The sequence below is a fragment of the Lutjanus erythropterus genome, chromosome 2, assembly GCF_056507025.1.
Source record: "Lutjanus erythropterus isolate fLutEry1 chromosome 2, fLutEry1.hap2, whole genome shotgun sequence".
Lineage (NCBI taxonomy): Eukaryota > Metazoa > Chordata > Actinopteri > Lutjaniformes > Lutjanidae > Lutjanus > Lutjanus erythropterus.
This window is the reverse complement of record NC_139318.1, coordinates 34859859-34885683: the sequence shown is the minus strand read 5'-3', so window position 1 is coordinate 34885683 and position 25825 is coordinate 34859859. Positions and strand designations below refer to the sequence as shown.

At 40.6% G+C, this 25825-nt stretch overlaps 1 protein-coding gene across 1 annotated transcript; it reads left to right on the top strand.

Moving 5' to 3' along the window:
• Nucleotides 1-1502: 1502 nt before the first annotated feature.
• Nucleotides 1503-24464, top strand: apcdd1l (adenomatosis polyposis coli down-regulated 1-like). Its single transcript, XM_084738083.1, has 4 exons — nucleotides 1503-2022; nucleotides 19270-19453; nucleotides 21097-21616; nucleotides 22890-24464. The coding sequence occupies exons 1-4, from the start codon at nucleotides 1938-1940 to the stop codon at nucleotides 23658-23660; spliced, it is 1560 nt and encodes a 519-aa protein (XP_084594209.1). The 5' UTR covers nucleotides 1503-1937; the 3' UTR covers nucleotides 23661-24464.
• Nucleotides 24465-25825: the final 1361 nt, after the last annotated feature.

The window sequence follows — 25825 nt, the reverse complement described above, 5'->3', positions numbered from 1 at the left end:
TTGTGCCAAGTTAACACATCACAGACTAGTTTCTCCACTGAACACAGAGAGGCCAAACTGCTGCCAAATACCCCAGTAAGACACCAAACAAGCTGACCTACACAGCGTTACTACAATCAGTAAATCTAATGTAATTATTTCAAATTATAATCCTTACACTACTTGTGACGGAATAAACAGGCCATTCTCTTTAATCTGCATGCAAATAATACAACTTCAGACTTTAAAATTGTCTACAGTGCGAACACCAAAGTCCAGTTTTAGGTGCAGGTGAAACCCTTAAACGTCCTATTAAAAATATGTCAGGTGACACAGGATTAAGAGTGAAAACATATGGAGGAGGTCGAGTGGCTGGAAGAGCCAAACAAACTAGGAGGCCAGACTTCATTTCTTGTATGGAACAAGAAATCATCATTATTCAAAGTTTTAAAGGGCCAGTGTGTAGGATTTAGAGGCATCTACCAAGTGAACCTGCAGTCTGCAAACACCTCAGGAACTACAATGGCCATGAAACTTGCAAAATGTGAAAGGCCGTATCTAGAGCTAATGTTTGATTTGACTTTTCTGGGCTCTGTGGAAGAGAACTCACCCCCTCAATAGATATTAATGCAGGTAATAATTGTTCTAAGGTACTAATAAATCTCAGAAAATCTTGCACAATGGATGTAAGAAAAATAAAGGTAAGTGCATTTCGTAACTCACATTGCATGATTTGGATCACGTGTTACTTCACTTACATCATGTGACTTATACAACACATTTTAACCACTGAATTTTTATTTTTTCCCTGTAAACCTAACCAAATAGCAACAGTTTCACAACATTCACCATGTGTTTGCTTTTGTTACTATGACGACAAAGGTCACCTGACTACGGATCTGTTCTCCATACTTAATGGAAAGGACTGGTGTATCACCTGCACACAAAAAATTGGACTTTGGCGTACGCACTGCACGCAATTTGAAAAAGTAAAGTCATCTTATTTGTGCGCAGATTGAAGAGGACGAAATAAAATAATCCCACAAGTGTGGCACATTACTCAGTAACACCTACTGCTCAACAAAGTTAATAAATGTGATTTCGTTTTAATGCTCCAAGCACAACAAACTCAATTCTATTAATGTGCATTTTATTGGATTGGTGGCTGGAAACTCAAAACAAAAACAAATGCCTGGCTGGTTACTGCGAGAGTGAGAAAATGTGTTGCTTTATTTTGGATTGTTGTGATTCAGATGTACCATCAGATGTGGCTGCTGTGTTAACTCCTATTCACCGCTGCCCTTTTGCACCTTGCTCTAAAAGCTCCCCAGAGCCTCACTTTAGGAAGTTTGAAGCTCAAACCCCCTCCTCCACAGACACACACACACACACACACACACGCACACACTAAAGTGCTCTCTATCTCTGCCCTCCCTCCATCTCTCTCTCTCTCTCTCTCTCTCTCTCTCTCTCTCTCTCTCTGTGTGTTACTCCCTCCTCTCAGCTCACAACTATAAGAGCCAGACAGGAGTGCACACACACACCAAACACTCCTGCAGCTCACATGCACGCACACACACTGGCTGCACATGCATCGAGTGGAACAGATCCACAGAGCTGCACAGTAGTGAGGCCACGGTGTGTGCTTGACTGAAAGAGGGGGGTTGGAGAGAGAGAAAGAGCATTTACTCTCCCTCTCACCAACTTGAGGAGAACACCAGTGTGGAGACGTTGCATGAAGCGTGAGGACTTTCTTATCAGACCATGGAAGCCAAGAAGTGGAGGTAGAAGAAGAAGAGAGAGAAAAAAAAACCCTCCCTGCTGGCTGAACAGGAGTTTCATCTGAGGGGATTACTGGACATGGTGATCTCCTACATGATCGTCTCTTGTTGACAGGAGCCTCTCTGTGAGTTGGATTTCCCCGGGATCAAAGTTTGTTTTCTGAGCAGAGTGTGTGAATGAAGTGTGCGGAAGCAGGAGACATGTCAAACGGACGTTTCAGTCACCTGTTGAGGGGAATCTGGCTGCTGTGGCTGTGGCAAGGTGAGTCCAGGCACTGTCTGCAGGATGACAGGGTGTTTTTTCAAAGTCTTACAGCTGTTTAAACAGCTTTTTAAATATATAGTCTGTCTTAAATTACTCCCAGATTTTTGTACAGTGGATTTGTGCAAGTTCCACCTGAGTAAATTCACACAAAGATGAATTTTAAAAACAGATTTTGATCAAAAGTTTGAAGAAAGAAAGTTTTTAAGGCTGCAACTAACGATTATATTAATTGACGATTAATCTGTCGATCATGTTTCTATTAATTGCTTAGTTGTTTGATCCATTTGTCAGAAAATGATGAAAAATGCTGGTTGTCAGTGTCTTCAAATGTCTTGTTTTGTCCACAGCTCAAAGATATTCAGTTTACTGTCATAAAAAACATAGAAACCAGAAAATATTCAAATTTGAGAAGCTGAAATCAGAGAATTTGGACTTTTTTTTAAATAACTCAAAATTATTCATTGATAACCAATATAGTTGGTGATTAATTTAATAGTTAACAAACAGTTGACTACTGGTTGCAGCTCTAAAAGTTTTAAAAGATTAAGAAAGCTTAAACTTTCATAATCACATGGTCTGTGAGTCCCAAAAGCTAGTCAAAACTGCATTTTACTTTTGAACTTATGACTCCTAAGTATGGCAATAACTTCTCTTGGTGTAAATCTTCCATTAAGAATCTAAGCTTGAAATATCGTAGTAGATTTCCTCCTTTAATCCAAAGCTTTTCCTGTATGAACAAAAAATGAGATAAACGCTCTCTCATGTGAGAAATCAGCTGAACACTTGCGGATTTAGCTCAAAGAACACATGGCAGGACACAAGGAGACAAAAAGGAAGGGATTATAACTGACAAACTCATAATTACAAGGAAGTTATTAAGCAATTTGTCACAATCTAAATGATTTGCAAAGTTCAACATGTGGCTCAGCACTTTGAAACATAAAAACACAACCTATGCTGGTGTTGGACTTATGAATAGCTGGTCTGTCCTCCTCTGTGTGTCTTCAAAGCGTCAGTGGGATCTGTGGCCAGCGGAGGAGTCTTTAAGAGAGCTCTGGCTGGTGCCTTTAAACAATGGTTCCCTAGGAGCAGGGAAGCGTGGCCCTGGAACTAATGTTGCCATTATGTTAATGGCTAGAATAACAGGAGACAGCCATTACTGACCTTACCTCAGGCTGCTGCACAGAGCCCAATGTCCTGCCGCTGCAGCCTCGATCGCGGAAGCGCAGCATTTTGGCCATCAGGGCTGGTTAGGCTGATGAGCGGCGGGAGACAGACAGGAGGAGGCATCTGCCCAGTTATAATCATCATCCAGCAACCCAACGCCAACCCCTACCCCTCCCTCTCTCCCTCCATCCCAAGCTGCTTCAGTGGTAGACTGGCAGGCTGGTATCTGGGAATTGTTTTCTTTTTCACAGCTCAAGTCGAGTAGAGGAGACAGGCGAGGTTGAGTCGCTGGCCCTAAACAGATGCTGTAAAGGGCTTCAGCCCAAACAGAGCAGAAAACTCATCGTCAAATTAAAAATAAAACAGACCATTTGAATTTGTGTTCAGATAAGTTTTGACAGGTGTAATGTAATTTATATGTGGGGAGAAAGCTTCACAAGCCAATGCGCTTCAGGTAGACTGAGTCAAAAAATACTGATTCCTGACTTTTAAGCAACTCTTTGCATATAATTTGCCAGAGGGTGGGACCAAGTTATTGTTTTGCAAGTCTAAGTAAGTCTCAAGTATTTGTACTCAAGTTGCTTGTCAAAACTGATAAGTCCCAAGTTAAGTTCCAAGTCCTAATCTTCAAATTTCCCCTCCTAAACAAGTCATATGTAACACTAAGTTTCCAATGTCACTGATTTACTGTTAGTTAGCTGTTAAGCTAATGTTAGCTAAGCAGTAGCTTGCTAACTATTAGCCTAAATTTACCAATGTCAACCAAACTTGGAAGTTCTTAAAAATAAAACTGAAGTGTAGGTGTAATCTTTCAAGCCCTAGAGTCAAGTCCCAAGTCCTGAACTTTGAGATTCGAGTCCCAAACAAATCATAATGTAACAGTGAGTTTCCAGCTTCACTGATTTACAAAGTTATTTAGCTGTTAGCTGTTAACAAAACATTAGCTTGTTAACCGTTAAAATTAGACTCTATTTATAGTTCTTGGTGCAACTTAAAATGTCCAGTTGAGTCTCCATCTGGACTTTTCGACCTGCATGTTTTGCATACTATACTCTGCTTTTTGTTGACCAGAGTGGTATCTGGGAATTGGTTTCTTTTTCACAGCTCAAGCTGAGTAGAGGAGACAGGCGAGGTTGAGTTGCTGGCGCTAAACAGATGCCGTAAGGGGCTTCAGCCCAAAACAGAGCTGAAAACTGATCATAAAATAAAATGGACCATTAAATTTGTGTTCAGAAGAATTTTGGCAGGTGCAATGTGACTTCTGTAGGGGGAAAACTTCCCATTTGAGTGTGCATCGTACAGACTGAGTTGAAAAATATTGATTACAAACTGGTGAACAACTCTACTTTACCACGTGGGATCATTGATTTGCAAGTTACAAGCAAGTCTCCAGTCTTTGCACTCAAATTCCAAGTCCTAAACTTTAAGTTTTGAATTGTAAACAAGTCATAATGTAACAATGAGTGTCCAGCTTAAAGTTATGAGTTATTTAGCTAATGTTAGCTAAGCATTAGCTCACAAACTGTGTTAATATTAGCCTCAACTTACTGTTCTTTTTGACTTAAAATGTTGCAAAAAGTTGTTTTACAAGTCTCAAGTCTTTGCACCAAAATCCCAAGTCGAAATTAACAAGTCTCAAGTCCTAAACTCTGAGTGTTGAGTCCTAAACAAGTCAGAATGTAACAGTGAGTTCACAAAGTTTAGCTAACCTAAGATAGCATTAGCTTGCTAACTATGTTCATATCAGCAGCGACTTATCATTCTTTGTGAAACTTCAAATGTTAAACCAAGTTGGAAGTTGTTGCATTGCTTTCCGTAGTTTTGTATACTGCAGTTCACTTTTTGCTGACCACTCTGTAGTTTGTGAAAGGGAACAAAACTATCTTTGGAATAATTTTTTTCCAACTGGAGCTCAGTAACATAGCATTAGGTATTCATGATTCTCTCCTGCAACTTGACTGGGTGCTGTTGGATTGATTCAAAGTGGATCTGGGGAGTCACATGTGGACTGAGTGCTGAGAATGAATAGCTTCAACATTAGTTGTTTCTGGAAATGAAGGGAAATCAAGTGATTTGCGGCACACTTTTTAGTAACATACCTTTTTAGTAGCATACTTCTGTGCTAAGAGAAAGCCACCAAGTCTTCTCAAGTGAAAAGACTCAAGTCCAAGTTGCGCTGCAAGTCTTTTTTGATTTTGTCAAGTCAAGTCTAAAGTCAACAAATCTGTGACTCAAGTCCAAGCCATGTGACTCGAGTCCACACCTCTGTAATTTACTGAGAAGCCTTTGAACCCAAACTTTGACTTCAAAGCTTCAGACATTCGGTTCTTGAAGTTTTGCCCCACTTGATGAAGTGGTTGAGAAAGATAAAAGTGACCAGTTTGCTCTATGGACGAGACCACAGTGAATATTTGGATAAGGTCTGGTGGATCCTTGGACGAAAGAATTTCCTGTTTTTTTTCTGTGTTTCCTAAACTGAAACTGAAGTGGACTGGATGGGAACATTTCATGATCCCACCCTATCACTGGTTCATTTTCCCGAACAGAAAAACCTTTGATCAGATTCATATAAACTAAACTTTGGATGTAGTGTTCCTGTTTCAGCGTGTAGCGGTCCTCCAACTTCAAAACTCTCAAAGTATGTGAAACAGCCACCGTCCGGATCTCTTTAATGTCTCCAAACCGAACTCTTGGATTAAGGTGAAACCGATGTAATATCAGCTTGAAAATGCCAATGAACCATCAACTTCTCTCGTCCGTTATCTACATTTCGACTGCCTCGGCTGTCCACCAAGAAGAGACACCACAATGCATGTCAGGTGCTATTATAATCAGAAATCCTCTCTGCTGTCTACCACTGTCTAATAGTGCAAAATCCAATGATGGAATTGACTGTGCATCCATTGGTGGTGTATGAAGTTAGAATAACATTATGTGATCTCTGGTGGAGTAGGTGGGTGTGTTAGCTTGGTGTGGCATTTGTTTTATTCATGGTGAGGGTGTGAGATGTGTGTGCTGTTGCTTTGTGAACAGCAGCCAGAGTTCGCTAACCACAGTGGAACTGGCAGCAGCGTCCGCTGGGCAAACCCCGGTAGATCCCTTGTCTAAATAAACGAGGCCGCTGGATTAACCAGCTTACACTGTGATGAAAAGACAACAGTAGTCGTCCATGCACTGCCCTGGGGACAGAGGGAGACTCCTGGTCCTGGAGACCGCTATGAGATGCTGGGGTTAAAGCCCAAAAAAGGAAGGGGGACTCCGGGTTAGAATAACACAACAGACCTCGTGTTCCTTGAAAAACCTCTAAATCAACCTGACCTTCGCCTGACTTTGGCGACAAGAGTGGAGTTAAGGCGGAGAAACAGAAAACTGGGCAATGCAGCAAGAAGGCCCGGGTCAGATGAGATTTAAACATGCTTTGCATGGTTTCTATTAGTGCTCAATCCCTGACAGGGTCGAACAGAAACATATTATTTAGTAATGTGTGATTACTTTTTTTATTAGTAACAAGTAATTCAGTAATTACATTACAGTTATGAATCCCAGTAACGCTCAGATATTTTACAGCTACAAACAGAGAGTCTGGAGGAACATGTTTGCTGCGTTCAGGCACCTTCAGACTGGGCAACAACAACTTCTGTCTAAGTTTCTAACACAGTTTAAAATAAAAAAAAATCTTGGTCACAATCTGTGTCAGACTGTGATCAATGTATGGTGAATTGTAGTGCTGCGATATAAAAAACAGAATAAAGAACAGAGACACAAAGTTTCATTTTTTTTCATGACACTCAACACAACTTTCAAACTAATGTATTTTCCACTGTAGTTCTCATTCCCAGTCAGGTTAGCAATAATAAATATGTAGCGTCTGGTTACACTTTAAAAATAAAGCAGTTTCAATAGATTAAGCACCAAAACTTGGTTAGGTTTAAGAAATAATTGTGTTTTGGGTTAAAATAACTACTTCCTTCAAACAATGAACCCTGACTCTTGGTCTCACACTGGAACTGAACCCTAGTCTCCTTTGTGAAAGTCCAGAATTTGAGCCTCCTCTTCACTGGGTCAGCGTGACATGTAGTGTAAAGAGTAGTGGTTAAAAAACCAGAAAAAGTGTTATATTAATGCAAGTCCATTAAGCATAAAATACAGACAACTCATGTCAATGTAAATGAAACTATACAGTTAGATTACATTTCATGATTATGTCACAAACTGCTGTGATCCTAGACCAGGGGCTGCGGCCTGCAGCTCTGGAACCACATGCATCCCTCTCTGATGGAAGTGAACAATGTTTCTTTTATTTCTGATGAATCATTGTTGTAGGTCTAAAGTGATTCTTACATTCTCCTCTTGTAAAAATGTGTAACTATACACAGAATTAAAAGAAAATAATATTTCGTCAACTAAAATAGCCAGCATCTATGACTCAGCTCATTTTCCCTCAACTTTTACCAGTGGCTAATCCCTAGCCACCCTCAGCTAGCTATGGATGCTAAATTTAAAAAAAAAGAAAGAAAGAAAGTAAATATTAAGTAAACTAAATAAATAGTTGTGGCTCTGGACAAATTTTCTTTATCTTTTTTGGATGAAAACCGCTCTTTTAATAGTAAAGGTTGGTGACCCCTGTTTTAGGCTGCTCAGAGTTTTGGAGTGATAATGAAACATTTTACCACGTTTCTGTCACAATTGTTATGTTTTATTTCAGACAGATCAAAATCGCACAGTGTAGAGGGGACTTTACTGGGAGTTTATCAATTTCTCCTGAAAACATTTCTTTTTCTGTTAATTGTATTTGGACTCTTCTCTCTTCATTTTTGCTTTTTACCTGCAATATGTTGAACAGCTTTGCTTCTTTTGGCCTCTGGCAATTGCTAAAATTAAATAATTGCCAATTTTTAGAAGAGTAACTCAATCTTGGGTGCTCACTGCTCACAATTTATAGTTCTGTGCAACTTGATGAGAGATTACAAGTAGACAGTTCTTCATTGTAAGGGCTCACAAGCCAAAAAAAGTTGGGAATCCCTGTCTTATGACACCTATCCAAGATCTGGAGGACGACTCAGCTACTCAGAGTGCCTGAAAAAGCAGCTGTGAACTGTGAATAATGAGCAGCAGTCACCTAAATATGTGCAATGAGCAGGATCTCTGAGCTACTGTAGCATCACACACACACAAAAAACACACCCTCACACACACATGCACCTCACTAATCTTGTCATTCCAGCCCGTGAAGACGCCTCACCCCACCCTCCTATTACCCCTCATCCTTCTGACCAACTTCATTCACCTCATCAACCACTGACAGACACACAGGGAGGAAAAAAAAAAAACGAAAACAAAGACGGGGAAAACGAAGGGAGGAATCTGAAATCCATCCAGGAGAAATGAGCCGTAAACATCATGGCTTTTTCATCAGAGGAGGGGAGCCGTAATCAGCGGAGGGGGGAGGAGGAGGGCCAGGAGGGCACGGCCACTTCAGGGACAGTTTGGAGGGTTTTGTCCTGCAGCACTGAGGCAAAAAGAGATGAGAGAACAGAGGTGGCAAAAGTACACACACTTAACTCAAGTACAAAGACAGATACTTGTGTAAAAAGAACTCTGTAAAAGTAGAAGTACTGATTAAGCTTCTTCATTCAAGTAAAAGTTCAACAGTTCAGACTCTGAAATGTACCCAAAGTTGCCATCTGAAGGACATTTCCACCAGCTGTTTCTGCGAAAAAACTAACTGAACCTCCCTTTTCCTCCACGGTCGAGTCTCCCTCTCTGCCTATCTTGTCTTACTACACTTTTGTTGTCTTGTTACGTCAGTTTTCGGTTTTGTTACATGTTTTACATCGTTCTACATCTTGTTGCATCTTTTTCGCCTTGTTACGTCATTTTTTGTCTTATTACATCTTGTTAAGTCATTTTTGTCTTGTAACATCATTCTTCATCTTGTTACGCAGTTTTTTTTGTCTTGTTACGTAATTTTTCGTTTTCATAAGTTTTTCATCCTTTTAGGTAATTTTCATCTTTTACCTTGTTTCTCATTTTGTTGTGCATGATCAGTACTAATGGATACACCAAAATATGTTTTTTTTTTCTGTGTGTTATTGTCCCATCCATTTAGGTACTTCCCCTCTAATAGATTAAAGCTAAATAAGTCTGTTTTGAAAATGTCTGAATTGTCTGAAAAATCTACTTAAGTACAGTTACAAAGTATTTATACTTAATTATTTCCCACGTCTGTGAGAAAATGGCTTTACGGGATGATGGGGGTAAAGAAACAGGGTGAGGATGTAGTAAAAAAGTAGGAAACACATGAGGAAGCAGTTAAAATACTAGAACATGGAGGCATCGGTCCTGCTTTGCCATCATTTCAGTGCACCAACATTTCTTCTTTCACCTTCACTGCCTCCACTCTGGCAGGTTTAATGATTCTCCATTAAAAGCCTCAATAGAAGCGGCTGTGAAGCAGACAAAGCCGTCTCTCTCTAATAAACGAGGAGGCACGGCACTGACTTAAACATCAAGCACTTGATTCCCCCTGCATGCTCTGAATCAAAAGTACCTGGATCTGATTCTTGTTTTTACAGGATAGCTCCAAATAAAGAAGTACATAAAAACTGTATTTTGATGCTGGCGCTGTTGATGAGACATGAGAGAGGAGAGCGATGGGGCTGCCAAACCGTAATCACAAATGCAAACAAACAAACAGAGTGCAGCCTGGTGGTCTTTTATAAATGGTATCCCTTCTGCAGTCGACTGTAAATCAGTGTGTGCAGTTTTGTGAATGTGCGTGCATGCATGAGTGTGGAAACAGGATGAATATAGGAGCTCAAAGACAGGTAGATTACTTTGGCCACTCATCAGTCAGCTGCAGTGAAGGCCAGTGGCAGCGGCAGTGTTGGTGGTGATGACAGACTGACCGTCCAGACCACACGCAGGTCACAGACTGCTGCACTGACCCCTTGTGGAAGTATCATGATATTGCATGAGGACAAATGGGGGATGAGTCCTGCAGTGTGTTACTCAGCTGCTCTTAACAACGAAACTAGGGGTGCCCTCCAATACCCATACGACCACACTATTTAGTATGCCAGAAAAAGAGTTAGTATGTCCCAAAACCAAACATGCAGCATGCCAAAAATACCAGGATGTTCACTGCATCTGGTTGAATTTTGCAGTATGCAAGCCAGCATGCTTTTCTGGCTATTCTGACCCACAGTCCTCTGGAAAGCAGAGGATATGTCACATCAACTGAGCTGTCCAGAGAGCACAGACAGATGAAAGGTTACTGCTGCTGCATCCCGGATACTTTTTCTTATATGAGCAAGAGGGTCAGTTCTTAGGGGGCAATGTTATGATGAAGTAGTATGTCACAATTGCATGCATACTGCATGCAACAGAAATGCAAACTAAATGTAAAAAGAAAAATCGTGCAATTTGAAAGGCAGGGTGGGTTTCTGTGTTGAGCTGCAACAGAGGTCAAGTAACCCCAAAGACTTTTCACTCGTTTTATTAACATAGACTTCTGAAGCCTCATATTAACTTTAAAATTGAACTTTAATTAGAACTAGATAAACTTTTGCACACATTATGGTACAAAATAACGACTGGATTTGCTCTTACACTGGAAGCACATTAGGAAAGGATGTTGTAATGGCAAGTATGAGCAGGGGGAATGATTACAGCAAGAACTTTTTCAGTGTTCATACGGGCAAGACTTGAAAACATTCTCTTTAATGTGGGAAGAGTTCATGTATAGATGCCTGTGTTATTTATCGACTATAATAATAAAATAATATATAAATAGTATATATATAGTATAGAGGTTAGGTTGGTGTGACTTTTGGAAAACATGAGTCAGGCACGGGAAAGTACAAATATACAAAATCCAGGAAGTATTGTTCAGTATTAAATGATGTAGTCATTCTTCTGCTGTCAGTTTCACCAAAAATCTCTTAGAATTCATTTATTAGTTACTGGGTTACTGTTGTATAATGATATTTTGTATTTTACACCAACATAATTCTAATAAAAAGCATTCTGTAACATTTTCTGGATTAATCTAAATTCTGTGTATGTAAATATACACTTAGTTGCTATTATATTGCCAAGTCTGCCCACATTGTCCAACCAGTAGCTGCGAGTGGCCGCCAACCCTTCTGTCTGCCTCGTTAGAGAAGGATTTTCGTTGCCACTGTCACCTTAGTGCTTGTTCTTGATGAGAACTGCTGGGTCTCTGTAACTAATATTATAAAGAAAAAGGTGTAGAGGTCTAGTTCCCTGAGATAACTTCTGTTATGACTGTGTATATATAAACAAAACTGATTTGACATTTTTACATTAAAGAGAATATGTAAATAAGATCATCATTGTAGAACTGAGGGTTGTACAACATGAGAGTTGTAGAAACACAGATATATAAATAGAAACACTTGTCAGTATAAGGTAATACAGATCAACAGCTCGACAAACTGAAGCCTCCAAACAGTTGAATCTTGTCTCTAAAACTGTTCCAACAAAAAACAAACACTTATATATGCAGGGCTGTTGTATTAGACTGCATGTGTTTTAGCTAAGTCCCCCAAATAAACAGGCAACTATAATCCTGAATCAGAATCTGCATTAAATCAGTTTTACAGTGAGTTTTATTGGTAAAAATACATGAAATCTTTTTCTGAGAGATGCACTGCGCGCTAAACTGTGTCAGGGAGGTACAGACTGCATCAGGGGGAAGTTTTAGGGCCCATAGTGGAAAAATAAATCAGTGGGAACCATTGCAGGGTAAAACTAATGATATCTGACTGCCTGTGTAGGAAGTGAATCAACTAAAATGGTCCCCCATCTCCTCCAAATTGAGATGGGGGTTGGATATTATCATATGTATTACAACATTGCCTCACTTGTGGTTGGAATAGTCTCTTTTGTAGAAGAATACTTAAAAAACCCCACGATGAGCAATTTTGTTTTACTAAGCTCTGCTTTTTATGAGTGCTCTTTTGGTAAATGCAACCATATGCCCCAACTGGAATGAGATCCAAGCGAGGGAGAGAGGCTGAATGACAAGTGACCTCAAGAAACACTATAGAAATGCTTTGGCAAAAACAGAAACTCAAATATGGCAACCCAAATGACTCCACATCACATACTGAGACTCTCGCCTCCAGAGGTGGGAAGTAATGAAGTACAATTACTTTGTTACTTCACTTAAGTAGAGTTTTCAGTACTCCATACTTTACTTGAGTATTTATTTTTCTGACAGCTTTTTACTTTTACTCCCTACATTTTTCCACTTTTTACATTTTCTAAACAGGCTTGTTACTTTAGTTTTATTGCATTTGAGAGGAAAATTATAGAATATTTTTTTGTGCATCATTGCGCGATGCCTTTCCAACATCAAGACTGATTTCAACATAAACAGATGGGACAATAACACATAAAGCACGACAGATTTAACGGGAAGAAAATTATGCAAAAAGACTTAACAAGACAAAAACGACGTAACATGAGGGAAAATACTTTGAGGAGGTAAGATGTGACAAGATGCAACAAGATAAAAGCAATGTGACAAGTCGTAATAAGACAAAACCGATGTAAAGGATGTACCATGACGTAATAAGACAACAATGACGTAAAAGACATAACATGACAAAAAAGCTGTAATGAGACAATGGCGTAACAAGATGAAAATGACATAAAACACAAACCAAGACAAAAAGGACGTAACAAGATGTGATAAGACAAAACCGACATGAAAGATGTATCAAGACAAAAACTATGACAGGAAGTTACAAGACGCAAAAAGAACAAAAAAAAAGGTAACAAAACAAAACTGACATAAGACGAAAATGATGTAACAAGATGAAAATTATGTAAAAGATTAAACAAAACAAAAACAATGTGACAAGACAAGCAGAGAATTACATAAAATATGTAACAAGACAAAAGCAATGTCAAAAAACAAAAACCACGTGAGAGACGTAACGAGACGCAACAAGACAAAAATGATGTAAAAGACAGAACAAGACAAAAAAAACCATGCCACGAGACAAAAACGACAAAACAAAACAAGAACAAAGTTAAAGACGTCACAAGACATCAGACGAAAAACTATTTAAAAGATGTAACAAGACAAAAAAGACATAAGACGAAACATACAGACTTGACTGTGGAGAAAAAGTGAGGTTCAGTTGACTTTGCACAGAAACGGACAGTAGAAATGTCCTTCAGAGGGCTAATTTTTAATTTTATACTCTGAGTACATTTCAGAGTCCGCACTTTTATTTCAGTAAAGAAGTAGAATCAGTACTTATTTTACAAGTGTCCTTTTTTTACACAAGTATCTGTTTTTCTACTTGAGTAAAGAATGCGTGTACTTTTGCCACCTCTGCTCGCCTCTCTGTCCATTCATATGCACTGTGAGTGAGTAACCACTGCAACATGTTGCACGCAGCTACAAAGGCTGAATAACACAAAACAGGCCGATTGGATGACTCGCAAGGAGCGGTGGAAATTAATTAATCCTGATTAGTATTTCTGCTCCGAGCACTCCCGTGGGAGCGCAGCTGGGTTCGCCTGACCGGGGTCCCTCGCCAGCTGCAGTGACATGGAGCATAAACAAACGCATCACCGCACGGGGAAAATTGCAAACATGTTTCAATGCCTGTGACAGGAAAAAGGAGTATTAATCATATCAACAATTTGACAGGCTGCTTGAGGGAGGAGAAATGTGCCTCGGGCTTAAATCTGGTTTTGTGGTCAGCGACTGTATAGTTCAAAAAGCTCTACATATATGTGTGAGTCCGTGTGCAGGTCTACTTAAAAAATTTATTCCCATTTAATTACTAACTACCTGATAAAATGTAGTCAGTAACATAATCCAAGTACCACAATATTCAAGTAATATACTTGATTACTTTCTGTTATTTTAGGATTACTTAAATACCAAAATTGCTTAGCCTAATATAATGTTTTGTGTTTGTTGTTTTAGGTTTATTAGCCTAGTTGTTTGTCTAACTTTTTCTTTCCTTTGTTATGAGTGAATGTGAATTTTTCAATAGTAGCAATAATATTGACAGGTTTGCGAGCTAACTGGATTATAGCTAACGTTAGCTATTGGTCTGGGTAGCTAACATTGGTGGTTGGTGTGTGTTGCTTATGTTAGCAATTTATCTCGCTAGCTAATATCAGACGTCTATCATTGTAGCTAAAATTAGCCATTGGTCTGTGTCACTAATGTTAACGTTTGATCTGTGTAGCTAATATCTGTGATTGATCTGTGTAGCTAATGTTAGCGGTTGGTCCCTGTAAAATTTTATTTAGATTAAATTTTGAATCCTTGGATGATGACAGCATTGTCAAAGCTGAAGGCAGAACCGTCACTGTGTGATGTTGTTTCTCTTTTCTTGAATTTCCACTATTGAAAGCATTTTTTCACCAGATGGTCATGATAGTGATTACACTGTCAAATTAACTGGTTTCACTGAGACCAGAGTTGTGTTTCAGATTCGTGAACTTTGTGCGCACTGTGCATGGTAGTATATCATTTTTTTTATTTTAAAATGTATTATAACATTGCAATCCATTTTCTGTAACTGTAATGGAATACAGTTACCTTTTTTTGTGCCCTAATTACTTATTCCCATTACATGTAATCTGTTACTCCCCAAGCCTGTCTGTGTGTGTGTGTGTGTGTGTGTGTGTGTGTGTGTGTGTGTGTGTATCAGGTGGAGGGATGCTTGGAAATGACCGAGCTGCACACATGTCTGTGGTTGTGGTCAGCATATGGGAAGCATTCCAACAGTGAGGGGAACAAAAAATATCCTCCCTCTGACACTAACAAGTTTAATAAATGCCGATCACTCAGCCACCATCTTGGAGCCCTTTTACATAAAAAAAAAAAACATCCGTCAACAAGTCAACATCACACACTTTCCATCCCAAGTCCCCAGTTTCCTTCTGCTCCATCCGCTCAGCCATGAGAGAGCAAACTGATCTGTGGCTCCCAGCTCAACTGGCGGCTCGACAGGTGATGTTCTCCCCAAGTGCATCTTAAGTCAGTCAAAGAGAGAAAAACGGAGTGAGATTACACCCATAAAACTGTCCGCCACAGATGACCCTGAGGAAAGTTGAGAAAGTGAGAGGAGGAATGTGAGAGCCATGAGGCCGAAGGGGAGCAAGAGGGAATAAGAGAGGAGAAAAGAGGAAAAACCAAGCTGGATACATTGACTTAGCGCAAAACCTTCACATTTTCTCAAGTTAGATGAGAAGATTGATACCACACATGTATTTGTCTGTTACATATAAGAATAGCCACTTAGCTTAGCCTAGCATAAAGACTAGAAGCAGGGAGAAACAGCTAGCCTGGCTCTGTCTAAAGATAACAAAATCTGCCTCCAGCACCTCCAAAGCTCACAATTTAATATATTCAGTTTGTTTAATTCATACAAAAACCAAAGTAGAAAAATGGAAATTCACCATTTAAAAAAGGTGCGTTGTTTTAAGGAAGGGATAATCAGGATGATGCAAGACCTCCCGCTTTGCGCATTCCTATCGGGATTTATTTCACAATGACATTCTGTGTCCATAGCAATGGTCCGTTCTTCATAAATAACAGTCCTTAGAATACTTTAACTGACCAATCAGAATCGAGTATTTTACAAAGCCATATAATAATAAAGCAATATTGCACGACAGGGTGTCCTGTTGTACTGAATATCAGCACGTCTGTGATTTTGGTCATATCATTTATTTGGCTCCACCAACACAAATATTTCCACAACTGGTCTGGGATTGGACCGTTCCCAAACATTTTCCTGCACACCGATGTTAGCTTGGCCGACATGTTACCGCAGTAGAGCTCTCCTTTGTCCAGATGGATCCATAAAACAGCATCAAGACTGCACTGAGGTCAGTCTTCTTAAAGGGCTAAATGTCCATGTTAATATTTTTGAGGCTCACTCTGGTGTGGACCAAACAACCGGCTTGAGACCGCTTCAGAAGAAGGGTGGTCTTGATCCGCTTCCAACAGCACTCTGGTGTGGCTTGTTTGTGGTGTGAAAGCAAAGGAACCAACCACAAGATTTTATGAGAGCAGATATGTGACTTTAGCATGATTTCAAAAGATGAACTACTAATAAATCCGTCTGCTGAATGTTGTGCTGCGTACTTTCTCAGAATAAAAAGTGTGTGACAACAATCACAAAACAATGCCTCTCACCCAATCAAATCACTCGGTTTGAACTAACTGTTGTATAATACAGTGTATCATACGCATATGACACTATTCCAAGAAATATCAACCCAGATCCAACATTAATAATTCTGGGGACATCTGAAGATGTAAAGAAATTAAAAGTGGCACAATAGTGCCTCCTGGCATATGGCCTTATCACTGCAAGAAAAAACATATCCTACTATGTTGGTTAAAGTTAAAATATTGAAAATATGGCTGATGGACACAAGATTTGACGTAGATTTTGTGGTCTTTAGTCCCTCATCTCGCAGAAGTAACTGAATCATAAAACTGTACTGTGATGAAACACATCAGTGTTGACAGTCCTTAATAAATTCGTAAAAATCTTCATTATGTGGGTTGAAATTGGCTATAAAGACTGTTTTAGATCATCCTGAAACTTGCGAGGCCATTTCTGAGAGCCATCATTTGGGACTGCTCTATGTCATGAGATTTATGTTAAAAAAAAAAGACGTTAACACCCTTTAATCAGAGTTGGGCAGCCACCGGCCCCTGCTCTTGATTAGGATTTTGTGAGACAGTGCTCATTTGTTGATTGAGATGCATCATTCAGAGGAGTTTTTTTGCCAATCCTCTTCTTGGTGTTTTTTCAATTTTGGCTCTTTCGGTGGCTGCAGAAGCTCCACTAGACTCCAACAACAGGGCTGCGGTGTTCAGACACTCTCCTGCAGCCACGCTGACATCAGAGAGAGCAGCCTCACTGTACAGAGACCTTTTCGAAAAGGGCCACAAATGTGCTTCTAGTGACTGTCAAATCACCAGCAGACTCTCGGTGTTTCAAGCGTTTCTCTGCGGACACTGAGTCTGACAGCAGCTGCCCCTGGCTAGTTAGCTTCGACTACTCCCTTGTACCACTACACTGAGCAGTGTTCAGTCTGTCCCTCTGATCCAGTGTCTCATTACCTTCTACGTAACCCTGAGGCCATGTCCCCAGCAGCGACAGCCATCGTATAGTTATCAGTCAGAGGTCTTATGTTCTTTCTTTTCTATTTTACTCTACTTGTTTTGTGGATATATAGGAAGACAGTTTTTCTGATGTTTTTTGACACTATGTTTGTTTATATGGAAAAAAGGCATGGCAACACCATGTTTTCTTATCTTTGAAGATGATGCAAAAATAGTGAGTGTGAGAGAGAAAAACAAGACAAAAAAGTCAGGAGATGGAGGCGTCTGTGAGAACTCATCCTCCTTGCTTTTTGACATTTGTTTTGGGAGGATGAAACTGAAGCCATAATTTTCACACACGCAAAAATGCACACATACATTGCCAGGACAGACCCCAGCGGGCTTCCTCACATTGCAGCCATGAGGGCGTAATCAGAAAGTCTCCTTGCCATGTCGACAACGCACACAACAAGTGGATGGAGCATAAAGCGCAGTTATGACGAATGACAGGTCTACAGATTACAGATGTGCACGTGTCAGATCAATAACTGTTACAGAGTGAATAATGCTTTCGTTTGGATTAACTTAACTGGCAATGTTTGGGAAAACTCAGGCGAGAACATTCATCATTATAAGTGTTTTTGAATCATATCATCAACAGATGTGTTTGCCTCGGCTGCTGTCAGTGACCCGCTGTTTGCTTTATATGGATCATAGAAACACACAGGAACACACACAGGTGTGGATGTGCTCACAAACACACACAGTCACCTCCACACACACCTCCTGCCAGAGGTGGGAAGTAACTAAGTACAATTACTTTGTTGCTGTACTTAAGTAGAGTTTTCAGGTATCTGTACTTTTCTTGAGTATTTCATTTTCTGGCAACTTTTTACTTTTACTCCTTACATTTATACATAGATATCTACTGTACTGTCTACTCCTTACATGTTATTGCAGACTGCCTTCCCAACATCAAAACTGATTTCAACCTAAATGAATTGAACAATAACACATAGGACAAATGATTCCTTGTTGTATCCTCAATGCATATCACAAACGACAGACGTAACAAGATAAGACGAAAACGGTGTAACGAAATGAAAAACGACAGAACAAGACGAAACAAACTTAAGAAGACCAAACACACAACAAGACAAAAAAGACATAAAAAGTCTAAAAATGACCAAAAAAAATGTAACAAGGTGGAAAACAACATAAAAAATGTTACTAGTCAAAAAAGACAAGATGGAAAAGATGTAACAAAATGAAAAAGATGCAACATGACAAAACACAACATTAAAAATGTAATAAGATGAAAAAACAAACCTTTTCACTTTTACTTTTACTTTTTACATTTGTACTTCTACTGTTTTTTTAAACAAGTATCTGTACTTCTACTTGAGCACAGAATTTGTGACCTTTTTGCCACCTCTGATTATCTGGATGACAGAAGTGTATAAAAGCATACACAGGTGCTGATGTGCTCACACACAGACAGTCACCTCCACACACACACACACACACCTCCTGCCTCCAAGCAAACCCCAAAACAAGGCCCATGTGTTGCAGCTGCAGGCTGATTGAAGTGACAAGCCAAAGCTGTCTGCACTGTGGCCAACGTCCTGATTCACAGCTACGTATGGTTTCTATAGCACCCTGCTCTCCGCTCATTACATGGAAAATTTACCAAAATTACAGCCCTGAAACAGCTTGCAGTCAACCAGAATTGTGTTTAGCTTTAACAGAGAGAAGATGTGAATATTCCCTTGAGGCTATTATCTGTTCCCTTCATTTTCTGACAAAGGAGGATAATCAAGTGTTTCAATTTCCTACATCCTCCCAAAATCAGCCTGGAGATCTAAATGAAGTGTAATAGAGCCTGAGTGTTTATCTGATTGGATAACTGTGATTATTTACTCACTGTTTTCTGACTTTCTCTTCCTCTGTAGCTGTGTTTGTGGCTGGAACTGGGAGCAAACTGTGGGAGGTGCCCACGGCCTCCTTCACTTCCTCCTCCAACCACAGTGAGAGCCTGCAGTGGGAGCAGGACTGTCAGTACCGCCACCTACAGGACAAAGTGAGGATCACAGCAGACATCCCCCCAAGACTGGACGGCACCTGGGTGTCCACAAGGTGAATTTTATTAAGGTTAAATTGCTGTAAATTATTCAATTGAGTACAATTTGATCCTTTTTTTTTGGAACCTTGAATATTTAAAACGATGGATCACTTGACTACTTGTATGTGAAAGGAGTCACTCAAGGTGACAAACCCACAATCACCTGACTCTGTAGTTCCTCATTATTTTGTTTTTTTTTCTGGCCTGCAAATGTACTGTGTTGGTTCTCCCTCACAGCTTATATTAAGTGTTGTTTTCAGCAGCAGCAGGCAGCAGTTTTCAACAAAAGAGCGCTAAAAACCCTGTGCACATTACATGGTCAGCACCAAAGAGCAGAAAGAAAGAGTTAGCAACTTGGTGGTGAGCATAATGGATCATTTAGTAGGTAAAGAAAAACAAATTTCCTTTAAGAGATGGTGGAGACCAAAAACAGAGCTAAAAGGAGAGTGAACAATGGACTTAAATCTGTCAGACAGACAGGATCAGGAGTTCAAGTGAATGACATTGTTGCTTTGTAACTGCTGGATGTGTGCATATGAAGATCCCCTGTACTCAAACGTGTTTTTCTTATGTTTATTTCCTAAAATGTCTGACCTAGTGACTTGCATGTGAAAAGTTTGTCACATGGCTGATCTATCTTTAGTTCTGGATTTAGCTAAGTTCAGAAACTATATGATTCACAGATCTTATAGCCTGACCTGACTGTTCACATTTTGCCATGCATTATGTGCATTAGCAAGATCGTAGTCTGTTTTTAATGTCATGTTATAGAATTTGGGGAAACACTTTTCTTCCGTCGTGTCTGGGAGGGAACTCTTGATTTGTGAAACTCTCCAATACTTGTGTACATTATTCCTTCACTGTGACGTTGCACAGACGTTAAAATGATCACTCTCTTGGGATCTTCCACGGGTCTAGGGTTCCTTTCCAGACTCGACCGTCAATTTCTCCTCCTCTATTTGTGTCACTTCCATACATCTGTGGTCTCTTCCGCCTGAATCATCACATACAGCTATTATCTCATTGGTTGCACTTTGTAAGGTCAGCAGCAAATGAGGTCAACTTTGAGTGCATTGGTCAGCAGCAGATCTGAACAGTGTGTCATGCCAAGGGTAGCGGTGCCACTTAGTCGGACGCCACCGCTCTCCGTAGGAAAGCAACACACTGATCGTGTGTTGGGGCCTTAACGCTAACACTAGCCATCTTAATGCAAACTGCTCTTTCACAGGTCAACCTAGTGCAAGCAGCGGTGATGGGCAGACATAGAACTTCTAAGTGAGAGAGAAAGAGTAGATGAGTAGCTAGATTACTTTTTAGACTTAAAACTTGACTTGGACGTGCCCACAAGGACTGGAGGCTTGTTCTGCAAGACTTGACTGAGATGTGCCACAAAAGATGTAAAAATGGCTCTGGATATGGAAGGGAACTGTCTCTGTTCCCTTCTGCCTGAAATCTCAACATGACATGCATGACTCATAATATTTTTTACTGTGTAAATGTACAGTCTAGACTTTCTCTGAATGAATAGAGCCCTGAGATAACGTCTGTTGTCATTTGGTGCTATATAAATAAGTAAAATTCACTTGACTTGACTTTGCACGACACAACTAATCACTGATTTTACCTCATTTTAACCACGTCATTCCTCTGTGTTCAGATGTGAAGTTCGGCCCGGTCCAGAGTTCATCACCCGCTCCTACACCTTCCACCCCACCCGTCACTTCCTGGCCCTGCAGCACTACTACACAGACAGCAGCTGTGAGGACCCAGCCTACTCCCTGATGATCAGGGGGAAGCTTCGTCTGCGTCAGGCCTCCTGGATCACCCGCGGAGGTACAGAGGCTGAACACCACCTCACTAAGGTGGGGATCATGGTCCACAGCCTGGCAGCCAAACAAAGGCTGGTCTCCGGGCTGCCTGCGAGCTGCGTGGGTCTGACTCTGGGTCGGGTGGTGCCGGGGAAGCTGTATGAGCTGTACAACACCCGGGCAGGGAGGGGGTGTCTGTCAGCACTGGGCTTCTCCATGATGGAGCTGGGACTCATACGGGTGGAGACGCAGCACCACAGCCATGGAGGGAAGGTCCAACAGCTGTTCTTAGGAGACATTCACACCGACTGGACACAGAGGACTCAGTACAGACCCACAGGGTACCAACAGCCGCTGCAGAACGCCATGGTGAGACTTTCCTGTGACTTAAAATACACTAATATACACACATCAAAGAATAGGTCAAATGCACAAAGGCAAATGGATGCCAGAATAAACTACATATTACAGCAGGAGTACTTTGTAATAAAAAACTGACTGAGGCAGGAAAACAGCACATTAGCAGTTTTAAATATCAAAAACAAACTGTCAAGCCCAGCTTTAACTGTTGTTTCAAGGAATGTAGAAAATCATCCTCCAAAAGAATAAGTCCATCATATTCCAGTGGGCCGTTATATCACCAATACTACAGTGTAGAAGTAACCATACTGCAAAAGATTAAAAATTTGATCATTGTAGTCTGGAACCAAACACATGCCTGCTCATACAAGTGTATAGCAGATAAATTGTTAAACAGATAAACAAACGGATAATAAACAGATTAATTGTTACTGGTTCCTGGATCTCATGTGAAGATTTATGTCTGTCTGAATGAAATCAGGGCTGCGGCCAATGATTATCAGTTAACTTGGCAATAATTTTCTTGATCAGTCTGTTAATTGTTTAGCTTATGTATTGTCAAAAAAATGGAAAAAGCTAATTGCAATTCATCATAATCATCATAATGACAAATTGAAGCAGCAAATCATTATCTTTGTAAATCTCAAACCATAAAACGTCTGGCAGTTTTGCTCAAAAATGACAAACAATTAATTGATTGTTAGCATCGTTACTGATAAAGTTTCTGTTGGTTGACTGATTAATTATCTGATTGTTTCCGCTTTAGTTTGGGGTTTTGGGCTGATTTCTAGAGAAAACAAACATTTGAGGACATTTTCTTGGACTTCTTCACAATTTTCTGACATTGTAAATAATTAAGCGATTAAAGATATATGTAACAGTTCCAGATTAATTTTTTTAAAAACTTCAAACATATGTTGTATCTTTTGTTGAGTTGTGTAATTATGTTCAAATCCAGAGAAATCCAAAATTTATTCAAGGTAATGGTGCTTTTCCTTGCTAGCTGTGTGTAGTTATAACTTCAGGGGAAACGCAGGATACATCGGATAAGTCAAATGTAACATGAATAAAACTTTGTGATTTCTGCTGAGTCACGTCAGATAGATTTTTGGTGGTGAAGACAGTTCTTCTAACAATAAGTCTTTTATTATTGCTGTAATGTGAGAGGGACCCCTAGTGGCAGAACTTGCATATTGTGCATTTACCTGAAAAAAATAATTGACAACTTAATTGCTAATGAAAATAACCATTACCTCTCTCTCCTCTCCTTTAATCTCTGCAGCATCACATCCACCCCTGCCCTGTGTGCGCCCTGGTGTACCGCTCCTCGGAGCAGCGCCCCCCAGTGTTGCCCCGCGGCCCTCCTGCAGCTCCTTTGTCTCTGGCCGGCCGCTGGGTCAGCCAGCGCTGCGAAACCCGCCCCAACATCCTCTTCCTCACCCGAGATTTCACCTTCGACCCTGACCGGCACGCATGGGAGGGCATCTACCGGCACTACTCGGACCCCGCCTGCTCTCAGCCCACCTTCACCCTGAGAGCCTCGGGCCACTACGCTCAGGGAAACCCCTCCGCCAAGGTCGCAGGGGCCACTGAGTTCGTCTTCAAGGTCACCCAGGTGAGAGCCACTGCTGCAGAGGAGCCCACGGCGAAGCTGCTGAATGGAACAAGGCCAGGAAAGTGTGGTCGGGCGGGAGGCTGGGAGGTCGGGGTGGAGCAAGACTTGACCCCCACAGATGGGTGCACCCTGCTGGGCATCAAACTGCCGCATAAAGAGTACGAGCTCTTCAAGACGGAGCTGGACCACCGGAAACACCCGCTGCTGTTCATCGGAGAGAGGCCGACTGACGGCTCCAGCCCAGACCGACCGCAGAGGAGGCCCACTTCCTTTCAGGCTCCCATGGTGCTTTGCAGTCAGGAGGAGGCACGGCCTTCATATCGCTATAGTTTTAACAGCAAGCAGGTCCAGTTAGCAGTCAGTGGGACAGAAAGAGTGGCACAGCTGGTGTTACTGGTGCTGGGAGCCGTGCTGTGCAGCTGCTTCTGTGTTTATTAGAGACGTTGTTCACAGATAGAGCCTGTTACACAGCTGAAGTGATGATGGACGTTGTTTTTTGGCAGCTTTCTTTCACTCTTCCTCCGAATGATGATGATGACCACATGTGTGACAGTCAGGAAACATCATGAGACACTCGGGAGAGCTGAATAATTTCTGATATCTGGCTTCAGATGCTGCCTGTAGGTTCACTTTAATGACTCGTAACTTCAGCTGCATTTCTACCTAAAACTAACCTGTATATAAGCCACCAATATATACATGTGCCATCGTGTCAGTATGTAAAAATATATTCTTTTAAACCGTGTTCCTTTTGTATGATGATCAAATGTTCGCAGATTAATTCCTTTTTGCATATTTCTGCATATTACAAAACAAGATTTTAAAATGTGGATCAGTTATTTCCACGTCAAAATGAAAGCCATGGACATTCCAGCGGGCTTCTCACAAGAGCTCATTTTCTTCCAAGATGCAGTACAACTGATGCACTTTGTACAAAATAGTTTCTCTCAACACACTTGAGAGAAGAAAAGCTGGAAAGTAGTAATCGGCACTCTAATAGCAGCCATCTTCACTGGTCTGATGCCACTGTGGTGTAAAATGTTGCTCTCCGTCCTCTTTCAAAGCTCATGTATTAGTCTGCTTTTCTATCAGCAGCCAATCTAAACAAATCAAATGAATATTTATTTTAACCATTTATACTGTACTTTTTGATAAGAGGAAGATTTTGGTCTAATATTTTAGTTAGTTTCGCCATTTAAGAAGTGATTATTTTGTATGTTTATTAAAAATGGCTTTTCATGACATCTTGTGTTCAGTTAGTCTTTAAAACACGACTAAAGGTTATTTTTGGTCATTTGGATTTGAATGTATGAAGGAGAACCTGGATATGGTGTGACTGTATCACTCAGCCTTGCTTCCAGTTTTTTCCTAGTGGCCACACACGCTACTGTGGCAAAAGATTCCCCTTCAGCTCAAAAAGCATTTCCCTATAAGCCACCATTATAAAAGAGACATCTGTAAGCTGATGACAGGACAGCTCAAACTGCAAACCAGCTCTTTATATTATGATTTTTTGATCTGTGGTGATTTTATATTTGTAAAACTTTCCTAGCACTGAGAATAGTGAATTCACTACTGTGCATATTCAGTTGGCCGTACACCACAGAAGCACACAAGGAAGCTAAGAAACTCTTTTTGGTTAATCCACCAGGCATGCAATTCTCATTAGACTGAAGAAATGTCATCCTGTCATTCCTAATACTTCCATGTTGAATCTGTCCTGTAGCTGTTGAGATAGCTCAGTCTGGACACGGTAGAAAACAATGTCCTGCGTTCACCGTCAGAGGTGGCCTCTTATGTGTGCTGATGTTACGTATCTCAAAAGTCGGAACTGGGACATCGCACTCGAGTCCAGTAAAGCAAGTCAGACAACAAGGATGAAGACCTCCATAAAAACCTTTGTTGTGTTTGAAAACAACACACATGTTGTTGTTGTCTTTTTGCTCTGTGCTCCACAGTTGAGCAAAACTTCAACTCTCTCCCTTTTCCTGCAAAACAACATGTAGTGTCACATTTTAAGTTGGCCAGTGTTAGCAAAACGCAAGTCAATTAGCTAGCTAACCTTAGCAAAACACAAGCTAGTTGTTAATGTAGATTAGCTAGCTAGTTAGCTAGCATTTTGCTAACATCAGCTGACTTAAGATGTGAATAGTTTTCCAGCAAGATTTTTAACCATTTAGTTTTCTTTTTGACTCAGACAACCCTAGTGCATAGCTTATCTAAGTAGAGGAAACAAAAAAAGTTTTCCAAGGTATCAAGCTCGATCAGCTGTCATTGGAGCACAGAGTGAAAATGGGCGGGGCTTAGGTAGGCACAATTGTTCTTTAGACAGCACATTAGTTTAGCTTGATTAAACAGTTGCACGTGAAAGATCAGGGAATGCACAAGCCTGCTGTTTGCGATCTCCCACTTCTTTTGCCACACATCCAAGTCTTATTGCTGTATAAATGTTCTTCAAGTGTCTACAGTCAATGCTAGCAGCTCTGTGAGGCTGTAACTTGACACAGGTATGGGCTAGCATCAGTATGCTAACATGCTAACAGTGACAATGCTAAACTGCTGACTTTAACGGGTATAATCCTTTCCATGTTCACCACCTTAGT